We start from the raw sequence: 22,313 nt of genomic DNA, 5'->3' as shown, positions 1-22,313 counted from the left end.
CTTCCCTCCTCTGCTTAGTCAGCGGCACCCAGGGGCCCCCACTGCATAGCCTCCTCTTGTCCCTCCCCCGACCCCTAGGGAGGCTGTGAAAACCTAATCCAGAGTGCAGCATTCACGTCTGGCGTTGAGGGCAGGCGTCCTTATCAGTTCCAGAAGCAGCTCTGCCACGCATGTGCTCGGAGAACCCAGGACCAGTGAGCCCGCAGCATCACCTCAGCCGTCTTCCAGCAAGACCATGTTCTCCACAAAAGGAGACTTTTTTCTAGCATCTGTAAGACCACTGTAAAGACCTAAGAATTTAGCTTGTGGTGGATTCCGAGTCATCTTAAAAGTAAGCACGTGATGGTCTAGACTCATTCAAGGCTGTTGACTGTCTAAATTTGGTTGCCTCTAAAATTGGTGGTTCGCAGTGCTCCCAGTACATCCACGGCTCTGCAGTGGGGAAAACAGAGCCCCAAGCATGGGCACTCAGGGTACTAGAGGTGACCTACCTTGGCTTCAGAATCCAGGTTTGCAGGATCAGCCGGGATGCTCAGCTCCACTGTTCGGGTTTCTACAGCAACTACTCCCACGGGTATTCCTCCTAGCCTGATAAAAAATGAGCCGTGTGAGGGCCTGGTGGACGTCATCGTTACAGCTAGTCATTTATTTTCCAATCCTACATCAACACCTTGGTGGAGGAGGAAGTGGAGACAAATATAGAGGCGGGGGAAATCAGACTCTTCCTGGGGTAAAATATTACTTTACAGATTTGGTAAATATGGTAAATTAGAAGGAAAGTACCCTCAGGGTCACTCCTATTCCCCAGCACAGGATAAATTTAAACCAAGGGTTGTACCAGGGAAGCCTCTTCATTAAGACTCAATAGCCTAGTACGTGTATGAGATCTTGTGCACATGAGCATGTGTGCACACATGTGCACGCACACACACACATTTTCAACCACTGTAATAGGTGAAATTGCTCAGTTCACAGCAGGTCTTTGGTAAAGATGGAGGGGAGTGGCTGGACAGGCGGTGGCAACCTGAAACTTCACCACACCAGAGCTGTCATTGTCTACGGACTAATAACAGGGCTCCAGGTAAGACGTGACGGGAGAGCAGGTCTCACCATCGGGCGTATGGATGGGGAGTCTGCAGGCGTGTTGTAGGATGATGAAAGATATACACCAAGGGTCGGGAGGTGGTTAAACAAGCCCTCAACTTCCTCTTCCATTGGAAAAGAGCGAGGGGCCAGGGACAACCTTCAGAAGTAACCTTGGTGGAACAGGTGATCTATATTGGAAGGATATATTTAATCTCCATGCTCTGTTAATTAAAAAAAAAAGTTCTTCAGGGGCTCCAAGCCTCTGCATCTGTACTTCGTGACACCCTCCCACACGTGGTCCTCATAAAGATTTCCTAGTAAAAATCAGGAAGGCAGAGAGAAAGTGGGTGACTGCAAGTGAGTCTGCAAAGTACACGGTGAGTCCTCACTCTGGAAAAAGTGATTCAATCTTCACCTTCTGAGCTGCATTCCTTGGGGTTGGGGCTGGAGCGGGTTATAGTCTCTCATTCCGCACAGCATCTCCGTAACAAAGTTTTCCGTGGAGGATGCTCTTTGGTTGTCACACTGGCTATTGGAGATGGATTCCTGTCATCATAAGAGACCTGACAGGGGCCAGAGTGGGGACCACCCACCCCCTTGTCACTTGCCTGCACTGAATCAGAACCAAAAGCCCTCTAGACAACCAGACAACGAGCGGCAGGTACACAGGAGGGTTCAGAAATATTTCTGTTCACAATGATTAACAATCCAACTGGAAACTTGTAATTGCAAAAGCCACCCTAAATCGGTAACTTATAACTTATATATTAGGGCCCATGTGACCTAATAAAGAACATCTTTATCCGAGTATTACAGTTATTTATTGAACTTGAAAACAGCTCAGAACAACTTCTGTTTTCTATTATACTTCATATAAATTTTATCAGGCTAGCACATGAAGATGCTACATCTTGTTTTATAGTGTGTCCCTGGACAAGGTGCCATGGAATAATAAAAGACAATTTACAGCCAATAGCACACATATTCCAAACATACATACCAAAGATGAGTTTTGGCAGCACTTACAGTAACAATCCCAGAAGAATACATTTATATTTATTTCTCGAAATGCCATTGCTTTAGAAAGAAGCTGGCTCCATTTGTGTTTTATATACTTGTGAGCATGTGTGTGTGGTTTGGAGTGAGAAGCCCAAAACTCATCAGATGGAAAGAAAGAGAGTCAGGGTGAGTGTTGCAATAAACAATGGCAGAGCTAGCCGAAGCCAAGCTTGACTGATCTTGCTCGTGGAACAAGCCCTGTTCTTCCCATCAGAAGTGGGAAGCATTATTCTCTTATTTCCCACGGGAGGATCTTAAAGACATTAACAAAGGTTTGGTTTATATGAGGCTTAAAATCAGGCATGTTTTTTACGGAGGGGAAAACTGAAGCAGAGTATAGTTGAGAGATGCTTTCTCAAAAAGTTGGTCCCAGTGTCCTTCAAAGACTCCCTATAGCAAACCAATAGGTCCCAAGTAGGGGGGCTCTCTCCCCAGTGGGACTTCTCTAGACACAAAGAATAATCCTCCTTGGGACTCGGAAGCCCGTGGTAAGGCAGAAGCCTGGGATGCCAGAAAAAAATGGGAACTAGTCCCTGGGAGCCGTGGTTGGGGCCAACTCCAGGCTGACTCTTATTCAGACCCACAGGGAAAGAGCCCGTCTGTGGGATTTGCCATCTGATGGCCCCTTGTCACTGGAAGCACGAGGTCTGGTGACCGGCTGGGCAGAGACAACCACAAAGCCTAGAATTATTTTCAAGGCTAGAATCTAAATCTCCCCCCGACGTGGCATGCTTGAGAATCTGGAGCAGGTGCCACTTTTCACCAAGATAAGGGAAACTGATTGCCCCCGAGAGGCAGGTGAGCTCCAGATGTGGGTCCCCAGGGCGGCGTGTCTCCGCGGCGCGGGGCCAGATTAAGATCAGCCTTGGCAGGTGCTCGTTATGGCAAGCGGCGCAGATTATTCCGTGCAGGGCTTGCTGTTGAGTGAAGCGCTTCTTAGAGTGGGTATTAAAATTTAATAGAAACTTCGATTTCCCACTTGAAAAATAGAGGTATTCCTGCAAACTATTCCAGCTTATTTTACTCCTGTTTCAGGTCAACTCTTTTTTTTTTTGTAATTCAAATCTGATGATAAGCCAGTCTAGTGCATTTGTTACTAGAATAATCTCGATGCCCTGAAGGAACTTCTTCCGGTTACACCGATCTTTCGGGGGGTCACATAGAGAAGTAGATGAGTCTGATTCACTGGGAACCTACTCTGAAAAGAAAATGTTCTTTGAAGGTCGTAGTGGGGGGTGTCTCTGGTGAGCTATGGCTATTGTGGTTGGGCTTTACGGCCCCCAGAGAGCTTTGCTTGTGGCATTACGAAAAGGAAATGTTGTCAAAACCAGACTTCAGATTAAACGCGTCGCTGGAGTTACATGCTGAATGACCACTGGGAACCAGGGCTCCAGTCAGGCTGCCTCAGGCATGACTACAATCCAGTACTCTTAGAAAATTTAGCCAAAGAGAGCATTGATGGTAAAAACCTATAGGCCTTTGCTATTGCTGTTGTTGTTCAGTCACTAACTCCTGTCCAGCTTTCTGCAACCCCATGACAGTAGCTCACCAGGCTCCTCGGTCCTTCACTACCTTCTGGAGTGTGCTCAAATTCATGTTCACTGAGTCGGTGATGCTATCTAACCACCTCATCTTGTTGCTTCCAAAACAAAAGGGGTCTTACCTGGCTCTGCCAACCACCACAGTCTGTGCCCACGGTTGCATGATCTCTGAGAAAGAGCCATAGTCAAAAAATCCACTCAACCACTGACCTTTCTGGGCTATAGAAGGGAAAGCAAGGAAACAGAAAATAAAGATGATCAGTTCATTCAAAATACACCAGAACTGGCAAATGGAAGGGTGGATCTGAGGGGTTATTTGGGGGAGTCTGTTGTTGTTTTTAAACATATTATAGTAGATGGAAACATTAGGCAGCTCAATGTTCATCTGCCTTCAGACCTCATCTCCTATTTCATTTGCTAGTCTGAATAAAAAGAATCATTTATCAGCGAAAGCATCATTTATTGTTAAACGATGGGGTTCAGCTAGCAGAGTTTGCGTGTTTTTAAATAAATAACCTGGCTTCTTTCGCAAAACACCACAAACATTTGCCAAAAGGCAGCCGAGTCATTAAAGATGTTTTCAAAATGTCTATTTCTACTTTAAAACTTAGCTTACAATTTTGTTTGACTCCACTGATTTCCTTTTGTTTGCTGTTGTTATATCATTATAGTACAAACTGTATTCATGTAATAGTCATGCTCTGCATTTGAAGGGGGGAAATAGGATTAAATTATTACAGGTAATATTTTAAAATTTGATTCCACTGATTTTCTTTCAATGGAAATATGAAGATAGGGAAATGATAAGTATCAATATTAATGATCAGATGAGGACCCCAATTTGGGGAAGAGCGTCTCTGCTAGAAAAGCACTTTTCTGCTAGAAAAGATACACTTGCTTTATTTACCGCTGACAAGGATAATCCTACTAAAAGAAAGGGCCATGCCCATATACTCTTAAAAGGTATCAGAAATAGGAGGGTCTGATACCTACACTTAATGTCATTAACCTCCCTCGTGCACGGGATTTCCTTCACTGGCAAGACAGATGACTTTCAACATCTTACTTTAAGAGAAACAACTTCTGTTCCACAGGTCTCCATGTTTGACCAAGGCCCCATCAAAGCCTCTGCAAACAGCTGTTTTCTAGCTGCCCTCTCAGCTCACCATTTCTCAGTGAGTCTTCTAATTTGAACGTGGCCCTCCGCCCTCTAAAAACCCAAGTCCAAAACCAATTAAAAGTGGAGATCCGAGCAAGCTAACCTCTGCTGACTTAAACAGGATGGAGAGTGTTTTATCAAGACTAAACTTGTAATTACTGTGTTCTACATCCCTTGCCTCTATGGCCCCCATGTAAAATGTGATCATCCATTTCAAAATTATCTCTCTATCATGAGCCCAAAGCCGATCGTTTAGATTCTGGGCTCGTGTTGGGCGTCAGTTTGAAGAATATCGTGGCACTATCTCCTCTAATAAATGACTTTAACTTTTCACCTAGAAGATATCTGCTTTAACTTATCACAGGGAATCATCTGCTTTCTTTAACGCTTCCACTAAATTAAAATCTGAAGTCACTCGATTTGGGAGCGAGTGTTAGCTGCACAGAGACAGCAGGATGAATTGCTAGGGAGTTGATGAAAAAATATTATCCCCAAACTAGAAAACTTAGTTTATCACAAATTCATTTGATTCTGCAGTTCTCATTAATAATAGCCAGGATAATGCCCATCTACACATGCACACACACCTGTTCAACTCCTGAAAAAGGGTTCAGATTTTGATGAGGGTTCTAAACCAAACTTCTAAGTGCCTCAGGTTATCGAAGTTTTGTTAAAAAATAATTTTATCCATTTATTTATTTTTGGCTGTGCTGGGTCTTCACTGCTGCGTGGGCTTCTCTCTCGTTGCAGAGCATGCGCTCTAGGACATGTGGGCTCATTAGCTGCCGCTCCCTGGGCTCTATCTAGAGCACAGGCTCAACAGTTGTGGTGCATGGGCCTGGTTGCTCCGAGGCATGTGGGATCTTCCCAGACCAGGGATTGAACCCATGTCCCCTGCAGTGGAAGGCGATTCCTTACCACTGAGCCACCAGGGAAGCCCAAGATACTGAAATTTTAACTTTGTATGCTTGGATCATTTTATGGTCCTTACTTCAATAATAATGATTTGGAACTACAGAATTCATTTCAAAGTGGAAATATTTTTTCTTTAAAACCCCTCCTGCCTAATATGTTGGTTGATGGAGGGGAGTCATTGGAGGGCTACAGGTATTATAGGTGGGCTTTACTGGGCCCCCTCAAAGAGCAGGTCATGTTCAGTTCATCAGTAGAACTTAGAAGCCACTTAACATGGCTCTACATTATTCCCAGGAGAACACTCACTAGGTCTTGTTCTGATTTCTCCCAGAAAAGTCCTGCATTTTATGACTGATAAGATATCTTAGGCTCATGGCTCTTATTATAAGTTTTGGTATAAAAACAAGAGGTAGGGCAAAGATTACTATGATGATTCTTCTATGTCAGAAAAACTATTTAATTTTATTAAGATTAGCAAGAAAGGGCATTGACGACAACAGGTAAGGTTTTAAATTAAAGTCAACCCTGCTGCTGGGGCTGCTGCTGAGTCGCTTCAGTCGTGCCCGACTCTGTGCGGCCCCACAGATGGCAGCCCAACAGGCTCCCCCGTCCCTGGGATTCTCCAGGCAAGAACACTGGAGTGGGGTGCCACTGCCTTCTCCAAAAGCCAACCCTACTCTGGTGATTTTTCTGTCTATAGTTAGGTTTCTGAATTAAGCCAAACTCCTAAGTATTACCTGTGTGACCTTGCCCAAATCACTTAACTTCTCTGAGCTTGTATAATGGTCATCTCATTTTATCTCTGAGAAACAGGAAGTCCAAATAAGATGGTGTATATGGAAGTGCTTTACAGTCCCACCTAGCTTTTCAGGGGGTGCCCACATAGGATTACTAAGCTTTCCTTAGGAAGAATTATTTTTTCTTTTTTAACTCTTTGGCGGCACAACACGGCACGGCGGATCTTAGTTCACCAACCAGGGACCCAACTCACGCACATGCACTGGAAACGCAAAGCCTTAACCACGGGGCTGCCAGGAGTCCCTGCACACCTCCTTCTCTTTCGGCAAAGTCACAGTGACTTTTAAATTTAAGGAATTATCTTCTGCATTCCATTCTTTTAAATATAGCCCTTTGTAGGGGGGTGGGGGAGGGAACAGTTGAAAGAAACATGCAAAAAAGAACACTTTCCCAAAAAGCCTAAAAAGGTAGATTCAAAATGTAGCAGGAGGATTTGGGGCTTCACGAAAGAACTTCCTGCTAAATAAGATTTGTTAAAATCGCCAAGTGGGCTGGCAAACGGGAATGTACATTTGCCTTCCGGTGGAGTGACCTCTTTTTTCCCCTGTTGTTGCTTTTTAAGTTTGGTATAAAATAAGCCCCAAAACAGAGGAATATATTAGATATATTAGAGGAAGGGCTTGTTCTAACTCAATATAGCTATCAAATTAAAAGTTCTGTCTTCCAACCAGGGAAAGACAGTAACTTCCCAGGTGGCACAGTGGGTATGAAGCCGCCTGCTGATGCAGGGGACCTGGGTTCAATCCCTGGTCTGGGAAGATCCCACACGCTGCGGAGCAACTAAACCCACGCACCACAACTAGCAGAGTCCACTTACCGCAACGAGCGATGCCGCGCGCCACAACGAGGACCCGACACAGCCGAAGAAAGAAATACAGCTTCAAAAACGACCGCAGAATAAATAAAACGTCTCTGTTTACACAGGCTAGATGCTCGAAGATTCTGGTCCTATCACTCTTTGACTTTATGGGTTATATTTAACTGTTTTAAAGTTTTTTAAGACCATTAAGTAATAAGGGCTCCAATAACAGAATAAAGAGAAGAAACGCACTAACGACTACAGGGCTTAGAACTGACTCAACAGCTGGTTTCATTCATTTTTCATTTGTTCTTGATGGATTTTCTACCTTTTTCTTCAGAGAGCTGTTGTTTTTCCAGATTTCCCTCATTCCCAGGTACTTCCGGGGCTCTGTTTTCTTTGTCACATGCTATTGTGCAGGAATTGGTTAGTGACGGAAAGGAACACTGAGAGCGTGAGGGCCAGGGTGCCACGGACCCTCTAAAATACACATACTTGGGTGAGGCCGGCCTGCCAGCATCCACCGAGGGTCATACGGCGCCTTCGTGGGCACAAACTCGATGACTCTGTCTATCGGATCCTTGGAATTCAGGAGAGGAACTGAACTGTATACACTCTAGAAGGCGATGGGAGGGAAAGAGCACAGCGGTCAGTGAACAACTCGTAACTCAGCAATAGTGACAGACAAAGAGAGCAGGACCCACATATGGAAGCATACCCGTTAGTCCCATCCATCAGCTGGAAGGACCCCAATCGAGAGCCAGGCCCTGAGGAAGAGGTACAGCTCGCAAGTCTCACGTGGGAGCCTGGTAGAAAGTGGGGCGATTGGACTCTTGACTTCAGTGCGCCCAGGCTCTCTGGGAAGTCCCCTAGAGGGGTGGACACCGATGACAAAGGGGAAAGCCCCACAATGAGAACAAAGCCTTAAGAAGCTGGGGTCTGAGCCCAGACACGACTCAAGGCTTCCCTGGCTGGAAATCATCAGAAGGGGGCCTGACCCCTGAAATCCAAAGGTGTTTTTAAAGAAAGGTAGGAGGCAAAAGATGGCTTTAAGAAAAAAAAAAAAAGAAATCAACAGCTTCTAGAGAATATTCTGTAAGAAAAAAATCCTTCTCCCATAAAGGAGTCTCACACGCTGAGGCAGTGAGCTGTGGTGAAAAGGCTGGGTTCTCCGAGCTTTTCGGTGCCGGCAGCAAGCGGGGAGGACTCACCTTCGGCATGTAAGACAGCCAGTGCAGGACGGTGAACACCCCCTCGAAGTCGTCACAGACGGTGCTGTGCGTCACCCCGTTGTTGTGCATGATCTGGATGCCCCCCAGCTGGTTGTTGGAGGTGTATACTTCCCTCCCGAGGACCTAGAGAAACAGGCCAGAGAAGACGTTCATCCAGTCAGAGAGAAAGGCAAGGTCTGTCTCGTAACTGCCACTAAAATGGATTCTTTTTTCTGCAAGACAGAGTCCGGCCTCCGTGGGCTGTGTCGAGGGACTGTCTGGACCTTTGTCCTAAAAAGGAAACTCAGAAGACACAAAGGGCGTTTTAGACAATCACATACTCTGCTGCAATTTAAACACCAGCAAGCCCCTCTTTATCAGCCGCCACAGACGCATGGTGGCATCCTGGGCTCTGGGGGGAGACCACAGTGGTGGGTAACGCTGGGGCCCCGAGAGGCAGGCCACACCACGCTGCTGCCCGCAGACGCAGAAGGGGGAGTGCCTGGCTGCTGACACCCTCGAGTGACGAGTCTCAGTTAAACAGGAGCATCGAGAAGTTTGGACTCCTCGTTTTTTCCAAGGGTTACTTTTCCCCTTTATATTTGATGTTTCAAACGAAATCCTGAAGCAACTCATGACACATACATGAAGCCTTGAGCCTAAAGTCCTCTTTGTGTGCTGGGCAAAGGGCAGTGATTTATGCCCAAACCCACTTCTCCTGGGTCCTTTCCTCCCCAGGTTCCAGGGACTTCAGGGCCTCAATTCCCTGGTCTATCCACCCCTGGAGGAGTTTAACTCTTGTGAAGATGAAAGGCACCTGCGATTGGAAATCATAAAGTTACCTTTAAAAAAGAAAAAAAGAAGAAAGAACATTCTTCGACTTGGAAATTGTAGGGCTTCTTTTCCCCTTGAAGATTGGTTAATCATTTCATTTGGGGAGGGAGGTTTTCCGACCCAGCAGATGGAAGCTGGGCAGCCTGACCACGGACTCCGGCAAACTGCTGAGTGTGTAGTAATTGCCAGTCATCTACGGTAGCCCTGGAGAGCTCTTAACAGCTGTGGAGCCGCTTACTGTATGTTACCTTTTCTTTCTTTCCCCTTTCTCCTCCTCCTCCTCTGGAAAATAACCACAACACAAAATTTCTTCCTTACTTTTATTCATTTCCAGCCTCTGGGGGAGAACCTAATAAAGGAGAGACCAGCGAATTCTACCTGTATATTCCCATTTTGCCCCTTCCTGTTCAGAGCTGTGAGCGGGGCTGGGTCAGCCCCGGGGATCAAGACCTGCCAAAGGCTGAGGAAGGGAGCAGCCAGAGCCATCACCTCTCTGAGACCCAGCTGGTCTGGGTTCCATTTAGCTTCAGCTACAAAGGGGAGAGGGGCAGGCTTCCCAGGGGGCTCACTGGTAAAGAATCCGCCTGACAATACAGCAGATGTAGGTTCGATCCCTGGGTGGGGAAGAACCCCTAGAGAAGGAAATCACAATCCACTCCAGTATTCTTGCCTGGAAAATTCCATGGACAGAGGAGCCTGGAGGGCTACAGTCCACGGGGTCGCAAAAGAATCAGACACTCACTTAGCAACTACACAGCAGAAGGAAAGGTGGAAGAGATTCTTCTGAAAGGAATATGGGGAGCAAAACGGCTCTCAGATTTCTGCTTTCCTTACTAGAGAAGCACAGAGACAAGCCTCCGCAGGCACCTCTGAGCTGAGCGACGGGCCCGGCAGCGTCTTTGAAGGAGCCCCCGGAAGCGGGGAGGCCGAATCTGACCACTGGGCTCCCGTCCTCTGCCCGGTCCGCCTTTCATCTCAGCCCAGGCGCCGCAGCTCTATTCTCATTCTCCTGCTGTCTCTTTCCATTTGCCCTCTCCCTGACTGATACACTGATCTCTCGGTCACTTGGCTTTCTGCTCCACTGCGTCCATATTACTAATAACACCTCCGCCACGGCCAGTTTACCTCATGAAGGCAGGAGCACATCATTACAAAATAAACTCATAACTTTGACATTCTAGCAAATACACGCCGTTTGTTATTTTTATGGCTTTAGTCTTTCTAACAGGCAGAGGGCATTACATACCTGTTTCCTTTCTATCTTTAAATGTGTGCACACGCGCACACTCGCACATGCACCAGGAAACAAGACAGAGCAAAAAAACCAAAAACAAACCCAACCCCCAGCAAATGTCCAGAGCAGTCAGACGACGGGGCACCCTGGTGGAGGCAGAAGCCCTGTCACTCAGGAGGCCGCGCTCCGATCTGGCTCTGGTTTTATGGACGTCGTAAACCCGATGGCCCACAGCTGGTCCTTCTGGGACAGACTGCCTCTCTGCCAGAAGTCGTTCGGTGTGATCAGCAGTATTTTTAATTATTAAAATAAAATTGGAAAGGGGGAAAAGAAATAAAAAGGAGACACTGCACTGACCCTGACTATCTGATACCCAGAGAGTATGTCAGGGGCCCAGAATGCCTTGCTGCCTAGAAGCAAGAAAAGAGCTAGGGCTATTTTGTACTCAGAAATGCTATTTCCTTTCCCATGAAACCCTGTCTCTAGGACTTGATAAGGTCCAACCACTTAGAACCCCACGCCTCTCCCAAATCAGTAATGGCCCCATCGAGAACCAATCTCAGAAAAAGGGACTGAAACTGATGAAGAGATGCTTCGCTGTTCAAATACACCTTCCTCAGACATCTTTGCCCCCTCATTTCAAAGAGGAAGAGAGGCTCCAGAACTGGGTTCCTCCTGGAGGCTTCCTTGTCCACCCATTCCACCCCATATTCTTACATCTGATGGGAGTCAGATCTGGAAGGAGCTAATCACTTAGCATGCCTTCCCTTTACCAGTGGAAACTCAGGTTCTGACATCTTGGCACTGTTCTGAAAAGGCAGCAGTATTTCTACATTTCTTCTCCTCTGAGGAAGAAAACCAGGGCTTACTACAGCCAACAACATCATCCTGGGCTAAAGAAATGTTTGCCATCTGAGACGATTCATTGCATTTGGGAACTAAAGATAAAAATTATATGGCAGACAGAGTATCCGAAGAGCTCCCTCTGGTCAGCCCTATCGCAGGAGGTAGGCGGTAGGGGGTGGGGGCAGGTGCAGAGGGGAAGGACACACAAAAAATGAAGCCTGCTTCACTAACCACAAACAAATGCCAACAATCATGGCTACTTAACAACTGGGGAAGAGAAAGCAGGAGCCTCCAGTTCATCTTCAATGACCACATGTGTGCAGCATGTACCAGGAGAAAGGGGTGCACACAACAGCTCCTGACTGATAGGGGTCGGGGCTGACTCAAGTGGTTTTAATGATTTTAGAATACTTCACAACAAAAGCTCCAACTGCAGAAGCTGAATCTGGGCGAAGACAAAACCCATCCTGCCCAACTCTGAAATGATGGCACTGGAGCAGTTACGTTAACCCTGATGAGCGTCAGGAAGGCAGAGAAAAGGACCCACCCAACCACTGTTACAGTCTTTAATCTGTTGCCCTACCAACCTTCTATGGCAAAACCTGGGGTACACAACCCTCATCAACGTATCATTTTCGTGAAGTAGGTGAGCTTCGTTCATCAGTTTTTTTCAACTGGACATACCCATTCGTACATAGGTCATGCTGCTTGCCACATTCCATTTCCGAAATTATTCCTTGCACATTTTATACTACATGATACAAACTCTTGGTTTATCTGCCCAACAGCATCAATAACCACTTGAACATAGGAACCACTCAAAACAGGGGACTCTGCTGAGGCCCTACTTCGCCACCTCCTCCCAAGTCTGAGGGGAGAGGCAGTGCCATGAAATACTAGGAACAGGCACCATCTCAGGTCCCCTGCTGAAGAGTGTCGATGCCGACAGAGCTGAATGAGGGCTCAGCCTGAAAGAGGATCTCCGTTCACTCCCCACATAAAATTAAGTCTCATCCAGCACTCAGGCATTGCAGCTGGCGGACCTGGGAATTCAGGGCACTGCCTCTAGCCGGTGATTAGCAGAACACCAATGTTAGAGGCTCCGTGAAAGATGCTGCAGAGCCTTTAGAAATTTTGAGGTGCACAGGCAGTACCGATGAATGCAGTCACACACACACACACAGAGGCCCGCGCCACTGCTTCTGCTTATCTAGAGACGCTGCAGACAGCTCAGGTTTACCCCGGCTGACAGGCAATGAAAACGGTCTAATATACCGCCTGCTCTCGCCCTTAAATCCCTTTTTGGAGATCAAGATAAACTCGTTTCTTCCCTTCCCCAGTGCTCCAGACGTTTGAGTGAAGTGGCAGAGTATTGTGAGGTTTTGTGCAAATGAAATCACTGTGTAATACTGAATGAGTGTAGTATTTACTTGTCAGGATATTCATCAGCACCCAGGCTTTGAGCCTTCCGAGTTTCATAGATGCAACTTTAGCTCAAATTTTTTCAAAAAAATTGCTTTTGTCCTGATGTATACATATTATATCACGGCCCCTCAGATTTATAAGCAAATATTTGCAATTGTGTGCTGCAGATGTGAAAAATAATGATGCATATTGATGCATAAAAAATGAAAATTCTGCTGCTGTTTTCTCCCACTTTATTGAACCTTTTCCCCTTTAAACATTCCTGGTGGATCTAAGAATTTGGCTATGTACGTGGAGTCCATCCTCTTTCTCATGAAGGTATTTCCACTTTCAAGAGGATTTCAGGAGGGGTTTTGTAAATTTCCTGAGCAATTGTCATCACTGGATTTCCTCCATGATTTTAGACATTAAAGTCACTCTGGGATCTGTTGGGTTATTGATAAAGGTTTGGCTAAGGCAGAAAGGGAGAGAGAGATGAGAAAGAAAAAGTGGGAAGAAGTGCTAAAATAGGGACAAAGGAAAGGAGAAAGGATGAGAGAGAGGAGAAGGGAGGGGGAGTGAAAAGAGGAAGGGGAAGAAAAAAATGTAATAGCTCATCTACTCCTGGTGCTAACACCCTCCTCCTTGACCTGAGAGGACTACATTTTTAAAAGCTGACACGTAATTCAATCTCCAATTAACAATTTTAAGTGGTGCAGCACATATTACTGTGTAAATGTTTCTCCAGGAATACATCCAAGGGTGAATGGAATTAAACCTCTAGGGAGATAGGACCAGTGCCCACGAGACCAAGAATATTTGGGGGTTCCAAAATATAGTCCCTTAATACAGAGACCCAGGGTTGCAAATTCCTCCCCTGCTTTGTTGCTGCTATTATCACTGGCAAACCGGAGAGCTGGTTGGCAGCTGGCAGGCTGGCGCTAGACAAGGGGCACAGTGGCACACTGGCGGCACAGGACGGGGAAGCCTCTGGGCCATGGCTGGATTCAATGCCACCCACCGCAAGACCCAAAATCCCTCTATGTGTGTGTGCGTGTTCAGTCTTGTCCAACTCTTTGCGACCCCAACGCACTGTCTGTGGAATTTTCCTGGCAAGAATACTGGAGTGGGTTGCCATTTCCTTCTCCAGGGGACTCTGGCGTCTCCTGCATTGGCAGGTAGATTCTTTACCCCTGCGCCACCTGGGAAGCCCAAAAATCTCTATAAGCAGCAAAATTACAAAGTGGTCGGGTCTGCTGATGGATAAACTGGAGCACAGGGGCTGTGCTACCAGTGGTGGGAAGGATATTTAGGGGACTTCCCTCATGGTCCCACGGTTAAGAATCCTCCTGCCAATGCAGGGGACACAGACCGGATCCCTGGCCCAGGAACTAGGGTCCCACACGCCACAACCGACCTGTGAGCCACAACGACTGGAGTCAGGCTTTGTAACAAGAGATGCCACTGCGATGAGAAGCCAGCGCACCACAGCGAGAGAGAGGTCGCGCGGAGCAACGGAGACCCAGTGCAGTCCAAAAGAAGTAAATGTTTTAAAAAAGAAAAGATATTTATGCAAAAAGAAACTGAGATACAGGGAGAATAGAGGAATAAGGTAGATGGCAGGAGGAGGAACTGGGGTAGAGAGGAACCTCATGACGGTTTACTTGTCAAACGTATGAGAAAAAGGCATAGACTTCCAGAGTCAAAACTGATGCCAGAGGAAATCACTCATCTCAGGGATCCATCAACTGCTCATTTAGCTGCAGACTTGAGCACACTGACAATAAATTATTTCCAAATACAGAAAAAAAATGTAAAAGTCTGGTCTACTGACATACAATTCACATATAGTGAAACTGTCCAATTTTAGGTGTACAATTCTATGAAATCTGACATCACATAGGTGTATAACCACTACCCACAATTGCCTCAAAAGTTTTCATCAGCCCCCAAAATGTTCTCATTTCCTTTGTAATCAATTCCCTTCTCCCAGCCCTTGGATGGATCCCTGTGTCTCAAAAACGCTGCCTGTTCTAGAATGTTATGCGTCTAGCTTCTTTCAGAAGCATTATGCATCTGAGAGTCATTGACGCTGACCCAGGTGGCAGCTCCTTTCTTACTGCAGATAGTATTCCATGTTATGGAAATACTACCACCTGTCCATCTGCTTGCTGTTAGTTGACACTTGGGCTGTCTCCAGTGTCAGGCAACTATGAATAAAGCTGCTGTACATTCCCACACAGGTTTTTTATCAATGTACGTTTTCGTTTCTGTTGAGTAAATACCTAGGAGTAAGACGCTAGCAAAAGGAGAAGAGGGCACCCGAGGATGATATGGTTAGATAACACCACGGACTCAACGGACACGAATCTGAGTCAACTCCGGGAGACAGGGAAGGACAGCGAAGCCTGGCCTGCTGTAGTCCACGGGGTCACAAAGAGCAGGACACGACTTAAGAGACTGAACAGCAGGATTGCTAGGATACACTGGAAGTGGGTAACTTTTTTAAAAGAAAGCTAGACTTTTTCTAGGTGAGTGTACCATTTTGCAGTCCCACCAACACATGTGAGATTTCTAGCTGTTTTGCATACTCACCAACATTTAGTATGTCAACTTAAATTTTTATTAGTAGGGTCTAACTGTGGTTTTAATTTGTGTCTCCCTAATGACTAATACGGAGAAGGCAATGGCAACCCACTCCAGTACTCTTGCCTGGAAAATCCCATGGGTGGAGGAGCCTGGTGGGCTGCAGTCCATGGGGTCGCTAAGAGTCGGACACGACTGAGCGACTTCCCTTTCACTTTTCACTTTCCTGAATTGGAAAAGGAAATGGCAACCCACTCCAGTGCTCTTGCCTGGAGAATCCTAGGGATGGGGGAGCCTGGTGGGCTGCCATCTATGGGGTCGCACAGAGTCGGACACGACTGAAGCGACTTAGCAGCAGCAGCAGCAATGACTAATAGATAAATATCTTTTTATGTGCTAACGATAATATCTTTTTATGTGCTTATTTACCCATCTTTATACCTTTGGTGAAAGGTCTGTTCAAATTTCTTACCCATTTAAAAAGTTACTGGGTTGTTTCCTATTATTGAGTTGTGAGAACTCTTCATATATATATATATATTTTTTTTTTTTTTTTTTTTTCCAGTCACCTCCCAGTGGTTTTTCTGACTAGGTATGGGAAATGAGGTCGGTACTGGAAGGCAGCTGGCTGTGTGACTGCCTCTGCCCACCAGTGGAGAGGCACAGAGTTTGGTGCCTGCTGTGACCTGGCTTCTTGGGGAGTAACACCGACCTTTCATCTCTTCAGCCTTTCTGTTTGTGTTTTCTCATCTACATCTGGTGGGCGGCAATTTAGTGTTTTCCTCTTAAAACACGTGAAAAGCCTGTTACTGTCTTAACACAACAGGCACACAATAAATGCCGGTGAACTGCCATCGTTCTCACCGTTCCATAAAAACTCAGCCCTGGCTGGTATTTTCAGCAAGCTGAACTACTATAAGCAATAGAAGCCTTTCCTATTAGTGCTAATATGTGTTAGGGCTTCCTTAAGCAAAACGAGTGGTTTGGTTTTCCTCTCCTTTTAGTTTTCCCCAGTGGAGATACTGGGTTTTTCTTTCAAAATTCTTTACCTGGGCTAGAATTAAGCTAGTAACTCTATATACTATAAAGTCATATTACATTAGGGTTGCTCTACTGAGCTGCATAAACCTGCTTTATCTGTTGAGAAGACATTTTCTCAAAGGGTTAGATAGAAAATGAAGATACCCACAAGTTGATGATATGTTCCAACGGTCTTGACTTCCCATATTTGCATCTTATGCTTTGGTTAAATTTGGATGAGTTCCTTTCCTAAATAAACACTGATTTCTCACTTTCTCTTATGTGCAAACTATTTTAAAAGGCTTAAATTCCAGACTCTAAGACATTTAAACTATTAGGACCCAGTCAAGAATCAACCAGAAAAACTCGACGCCTGGGCATGGTAATTTGTTATCAATCTAAACTGCTCTTAAAGCTTCTCCTTTCATAATTCAACACTCCTGACGGCGGACGTTTGCTGATTAGACGGTGTGAAGGCGGCCACTCTGAATGAGAGGGGACACACCCAGATCTGGATCCAGGCACAGGGGACATTCCCGAGAATGATGAACAGTCAGGAGTCAGGTTTCTAAACAGTCTCGTTTCCTGCGTCTTTATCATATTCACACAGCAGTCTGTGCACAGCCAGGGACCAGGTCTGTCTTCGCCCCAGAAGACTGAAGCCCTTGCATTTCTAATCTACCAACGTGTGCAGTTCTTGCACTTTTAATTTATGAGTGTTTGGGGGGGAACTCTCTGACTTGGGAACATATTGGCTCGGTCTAATGCTTGGAGATTATTAAACTCGGAGCTATGCTCCACTATCAAGTCTACAGATCTTTTATTTAGAAGATATGGTGCTCTAAATGCACAAAGAGCTCCCTGTCACCTTCACATTAAAGCCCCTAGTGCCTGGTAAATGGAATTATATAGCTGTCATCTCCTTTCCCCAAAGTTTTAAGAGTACAATGGGCTCATTTTTTCACACTCCATCCCAGCTTCAGAACTAAGAGACCTACTTTGTATTGATTTAAGGTCTCAGAAATAAATAAACCTGCTTCACCGCTGTGATTCACAACAAATTCATGATACACTATTGCATGATATATTTCAAGCTCTGGCCCTGGTTCTCTTTTTCCTCTGGTGAGTGATGGGGGAGGTGGGAGGTAGTGGGGAGCTGCAGAGCTGACAGCCGGATGGTTATTGGAGATGGCTGCTGACTGCAAATCCAAGAACAGACACTGCTGGAGGAGTATGGGAATTTTTTTTTTTAAACTGGGGGGCAGGGGTGAGAAGCTAATTTACTTGGGTTTCAGGCAGGGGTTGGGGGGAGAAGAAAGGTTAAGGGGAGAGGAGAGGGAGAGACACAACAGCAGAGCTTCGACTGAACACTAATTTGCAAAGACAGAGCGATGAACATGGCTGGAAAGAAAAGTGAAGAAAATCCAGCACAAGGAGGCATAACATCTAAATGACTGGGAAGATGAAGATGCGGAGCTGCTCTGCTGAGGGCACCAGTCCTTGGGGGGCACTTAGCCTGAGTTCAGGGATGATGTTTTATGACAGGCAGAACATGTACAGATCCTACACACCCCAGAACCTGTGAAGTGGAGGCATCTTTGATTCCAAGACTCAGGGAGCATCCAGTCCTGGGGGCTGGATAGGATGCTCTGGAGAGAGGGCAGACATAGAGCAGAGGTCACACGTATGTGTGAGCCAGAGATTGCTCCCTGAGCTGAGTGGGTGAGAAATTAGCATCTTGGTTTGTGTGCCCAGAGGACTTCAAAGTCCCTCAGTCTACATCACCCTACTGATTTCTGAAACAAGTCCCACTAAACTAATTTTAACAAGTATCTGAATATATAGCTCTCAAAAAGACCTATCTTTGGACTTCCCTGGTGACCCAGTGGTTGCGAATCCACTGCCAATGCAGGCGACACAGGTTCAATCCCTGGTCTGGGAAGATCCACATGCTGCGAGGAACAACTAAAACCAAGAGCCTCAACTCCTGAAGCCCATGTGCGGAGAGCCAGTGCTCAGCAATAGGAGCAGCCACCGCGATGAGGAGCCCGAGCACCGCAGCTGGAGAGGGGCCCCCACTCTCAACAACTGGAGAAACCCCATGTGCAGCAACGAAGACCCAGTGCAGCAAAAAATAATAAAAAAGACCCTATCTTCCAGCCCTGTATCACGACCTTGACTTTTGACAAGGCGGGTGATGAGAAGGTATAAAAGCCTGGGCGGACAGCATGCAGCAGATCCCTAAGGTTCTAGAGTACTATTTCCGAGTGGTGAGTTTTAGCTGTTCCTCCAGTAATTAAAAGTCATTTCATATTTTCAGCTGGCCGGAATGTTATGAATCCAATTTCTTTGCTATCTTTGAAGAGCATTTTCATCTTCACTACGTTTGTTCTTGAGACAAGACTGGACTTTGAAAGCGAAAATACATGGGAAAGAGTTTGGTTTTGTTCAGTTCTACAACAGGCTAGAGCATCAAACTGGGAGTCACTTTGTTAATTTTGAACTACTATTTAAGAGGAATTAGTTTGTCTGTATAGAGAAACAGACTAGGAAGAACTTCATACAGATTAAACGGATTGGCTTAAAGAGTACTGAGTTGCCCTTCAGTCGAATTTTTCAAGCATCGCTGAATGACTATTTGGTAATGGAGTTACAGCGGAAATTCAAACAACAGTTGGGCAGTGGGACTTGGAAGGATCCTTCCGCTTCCAGTAATAATTCTAGGACCACTTGTTTTCATCATGAACTACATCACTACCATCACCACCTGGTACTTAACTCTTCTGTAATATGGAAAAAAAAAAAAATTAAACTGTTACGCTCTACAACTCCCATTCCTAACCTTGCTAATACATAGTAATTTTATATATTACTAGTATGTAATCGCACTAACACAGAATTCTCTTACATGTAGTCACTTTTTTAGACTCCCCACCAGTGCTCCAATCTATTCTCTCCCTGCCCCAACCTAACACAACTCCCTGGCTACAAGTCAAGACACATCTTCATAGCATAAGAGAGTACTAGAAATTAAAAAGAATTTAAGATTCAGAGACCCTCTGGTCTTCACCTTAAGATAGGAAATGTATTTTACATAGAGGAAAGTGAGCCCCAAAGAGACAAGAGCCCAAAGTTGCTTTGGGCTAGTTGCTTTGCTAGTACATGGCAAGGAGAGCAATAATAAAAAAAAATTTTATTTGCTTTTTCTTAGAAAAAAAAATCTGAGGGACTTCCCTGGTGATGGTTAAGAATCTGCCTTGCAATGCAGTGGGGTCCATCCCTGGTTGGGGAACTAAGATCTCATGTGCCGAGAAGCAACTAAGCCCATGCATCGCAACTTAGAGGGTCCAAACTCTGCCAACGAAGATCTTGCGTGCTCCAACCAAGATCCCATGCAGCCGAATAAATAATAAATACATAATTTTTAAAAAATCTAAAGGCTCTGATGGGCTTCCCAGGTGGTGCTAGTGGTAAAAAAAACCCATCTGCCAATGCAGAAGACATAAGAGACACAGGTTCAATCCCTGGGTTGGGAAGATCCCCTGGAGGAGGGCATGGCAACCCACTCCAGTATTCTTCCCTGGAGAATCCCATGGACAGAGGAGCCTGGAGGGCTACAGTCCATGGGGGTCACAAAGAGGGTCACAAAGAGTTGGACATAACTGAGTGACTAACATCAAAGGCTTTGAAACTTCAAAAGGTTTTAGCACATTTATAATAGGCTGTCGAACATGATCATTCCCAAGTCTCAATGCCCAGGCAGAGCCTCAGAACTCTAGAAGCTCCAGAGTGATGCTTGTGTGGGCTCTCCCATCCTGAGTGTCTAGGCCACCATGCCCATGCGGGCTCTCTTAGAGGGTCAGAGGCCGTGGACCCCTGAATGACAATTCCACCAGAGAGCAGGGATCAGACTGCCAGCTGATGACCTCAGCGCACTCATGGTGTCAAACAGCCCTGCTCACAGTTTCCTCCCAGACCCGAGGAATACTGGGTGAGAAACTAAACAACTCCCCAGATGGGGTCAGGTGGCCCCTATTTTACGTGTGCGCAGGGGGAAAGGCCTGAAAACCAAGGGGATGGGCAACCTTTTCTGAGAGCTCATTCCTCATGCTAAAGAGAGGCTGACTCCGAGAGGAAGCTCACATGCCCTCTTTAGAAAGGAGACTGATCCCATCTGGAGCTTCGGAGAACAGGGCCTGTCTGTTGTGAAAATAGGTAGTTAGGGACTTTTAAAAATGCAAATTGCTGGACTGATCCTTAGAGTGATTATGGGCTATTGTACCAACAAGTCCTTGGGGACCTGCGCAGACAGATGACTGACACATATACTACCCTATCAGGGCCGGACATGGTGCCTCTCGTGTTAATGGCTTTCCAAAGTGTGTGATTGTCTTCAGATAACATCTATGGGGAAAGTCAATATGTGGATGTACTGCCACAGTGAGGACTGACATCTAACATTTTCTTAAAGGAATCTTCGCCTTCCAAGGGTCAGAAAGTAGAGAGGGTGTTGTGTTTGTATTTCACTTCCACGTCTCAGATAAAGAGCTGCACTGAGACAGGCCCCTAAATGCATCTTAGGGAAGACGACAACACTACCAGTGAATTACCTGTATTAACTCATTTAATCCTCACAAGGGTCTGTTACAAGCCCTGTTTTATGGTTAACACTACTGTGACCTGGAAGGGTTAAGTACTTTGTTCAAGGTCGCTCCACTCACAGTTGGCAGAGCCTGGATTCAAACCTGGCCAGTCTATTTCTCTTATTTTTTTTTTTTTTTTGGTTTCACCATGAGGCTTGTGGGATCTTAGTTCCCTGACCAGGGATGGAACTCCTACTCCCTGCATTGGGAGCTCTGAGCCTTAACCTCTGGACCTCCAGGGAAGTCCCCAGTCTGCCTCTTTAAGTTACGTGACAGTTACAAGGCAGCCAGAGCTGAAGAACCATCCCTTCCTTTCTCAAGCCCCCATGACTGACTCACATTGTGCATGAGAGTGTCATGGGCAAGGACAGAGAATGCATAGTGCAGGCTCCTGGTGCTACAAGCTCCTGGGAGGAGCTCTGATACTGTACCCCAAAGAGTCACGTTTCATGTTGTACAGACAAACAAATGTATGTATTTGGAAACTGAGATCCAGTGTGGGCCTGATACCAAGTTTCAAAAGCAAGATTAGCAGAATTAACAGGCTTAACACATAGCCCTAGCCACACTCATCATAAAATTTATTTTTTCTTGGCAGATCCATTGGTACCAGGGACCTGGTCTCTCTAAAGGGAATGAGATTATTGGATATTTTTTCCCCCTTAATGCAGAAGCTTTAAAATGCTTTAGCATAAGAACATCATACATCACCTCTTGAATGAATCTATAATCCACCTATCAGACCACTGGCACATGCCTTACCTCCAGAGACAATTATTGTCCAGAGGACAAGTCATAAACTGCAATTCTGATTTCTTGGTATAAAGAGAGAGCTTTTACCATATCTGGGCAGTGGATGAGAACTGGCAGGCCTTAGTCTATATCCCTTATATTTCTAGGTCCTCCCAGCCTACCGACCTCTTGATGTCACAGTAAACAGAACAGAGCAAAGAGTGGAAGGAGAGGAAGTGGATCTGAAAGTCACTGCAAACGTCCAATGTCGCCTTGACTTAGGAGTTTATGACTCTACAAATTGTCACAGCCCATTAAGGGTCTCTTTTTCCAGTTTCCCAAGCACACAAGCTGCTGCCTTTGCCAAGCCAGCCTGACTCCCTTCTGGCAGGCAGTCTTTCATGTCCATCAAGTCCGTCCTTACCTCTCAGTGAGGAATTTTGAAG

General features: G+C 45.9%; 1 protein-coding gene across 6 annotated transcripts in view; it reads right to left on the bottom strand.

The window, feature by feature from the left end:
- Positions 1–22,313, bottom strand: part of ACACA (acetyl-CoA carboxylase alpha) — a 288,803-nt gene that overhangs the window by 35,380 nt on the left and 231,110 nt on the right. For all 6 annotated transcript variants that reach the window (XM_055577329.1, XM_055577328.1, XM_055577332.1 and 3 more), the window contains 4 exons: positions 8,569–8,712; positions 7,853–7,973; positions 3,809–3,905; positions 492–588 (listed from right to left, as the gene is read on the bottom strand). In XM_055577329.1, coding sequence (XP_055433304.1) covers positions 492–588; positions 3,809–3,905; positions 7,853–7,973; positions 8,569–8,712 — 459 coding nt within the window. The remainder of the gene's footprint in view (positions 1–491; positions 589–3,808; positions 3,906–7,852; positions 7,974–8,568; positions 8,713–22,313) is intronic.

The sequence above is a fragment of the Bubalus kerabau genome, chromosome 4 (assembly GCF_029407905.1).
Source record: "Bubalus kerabau isolate K-KA32 ecotype Philippines breed swamp buffalo chromosome 4, PCC_UOA_SB_1v2, whole genome shotgun sequence".
NCBI lineage: Eukaryota > Metazoa > Chordata > Mammalia > Artiodactyla > Bovidae > Bubalus > Bubalus kerabau.
Note: the sequence above shows the minus strand (reverse complement) of the source record. Positions and strands in the feature narration are given on the sequence as shown.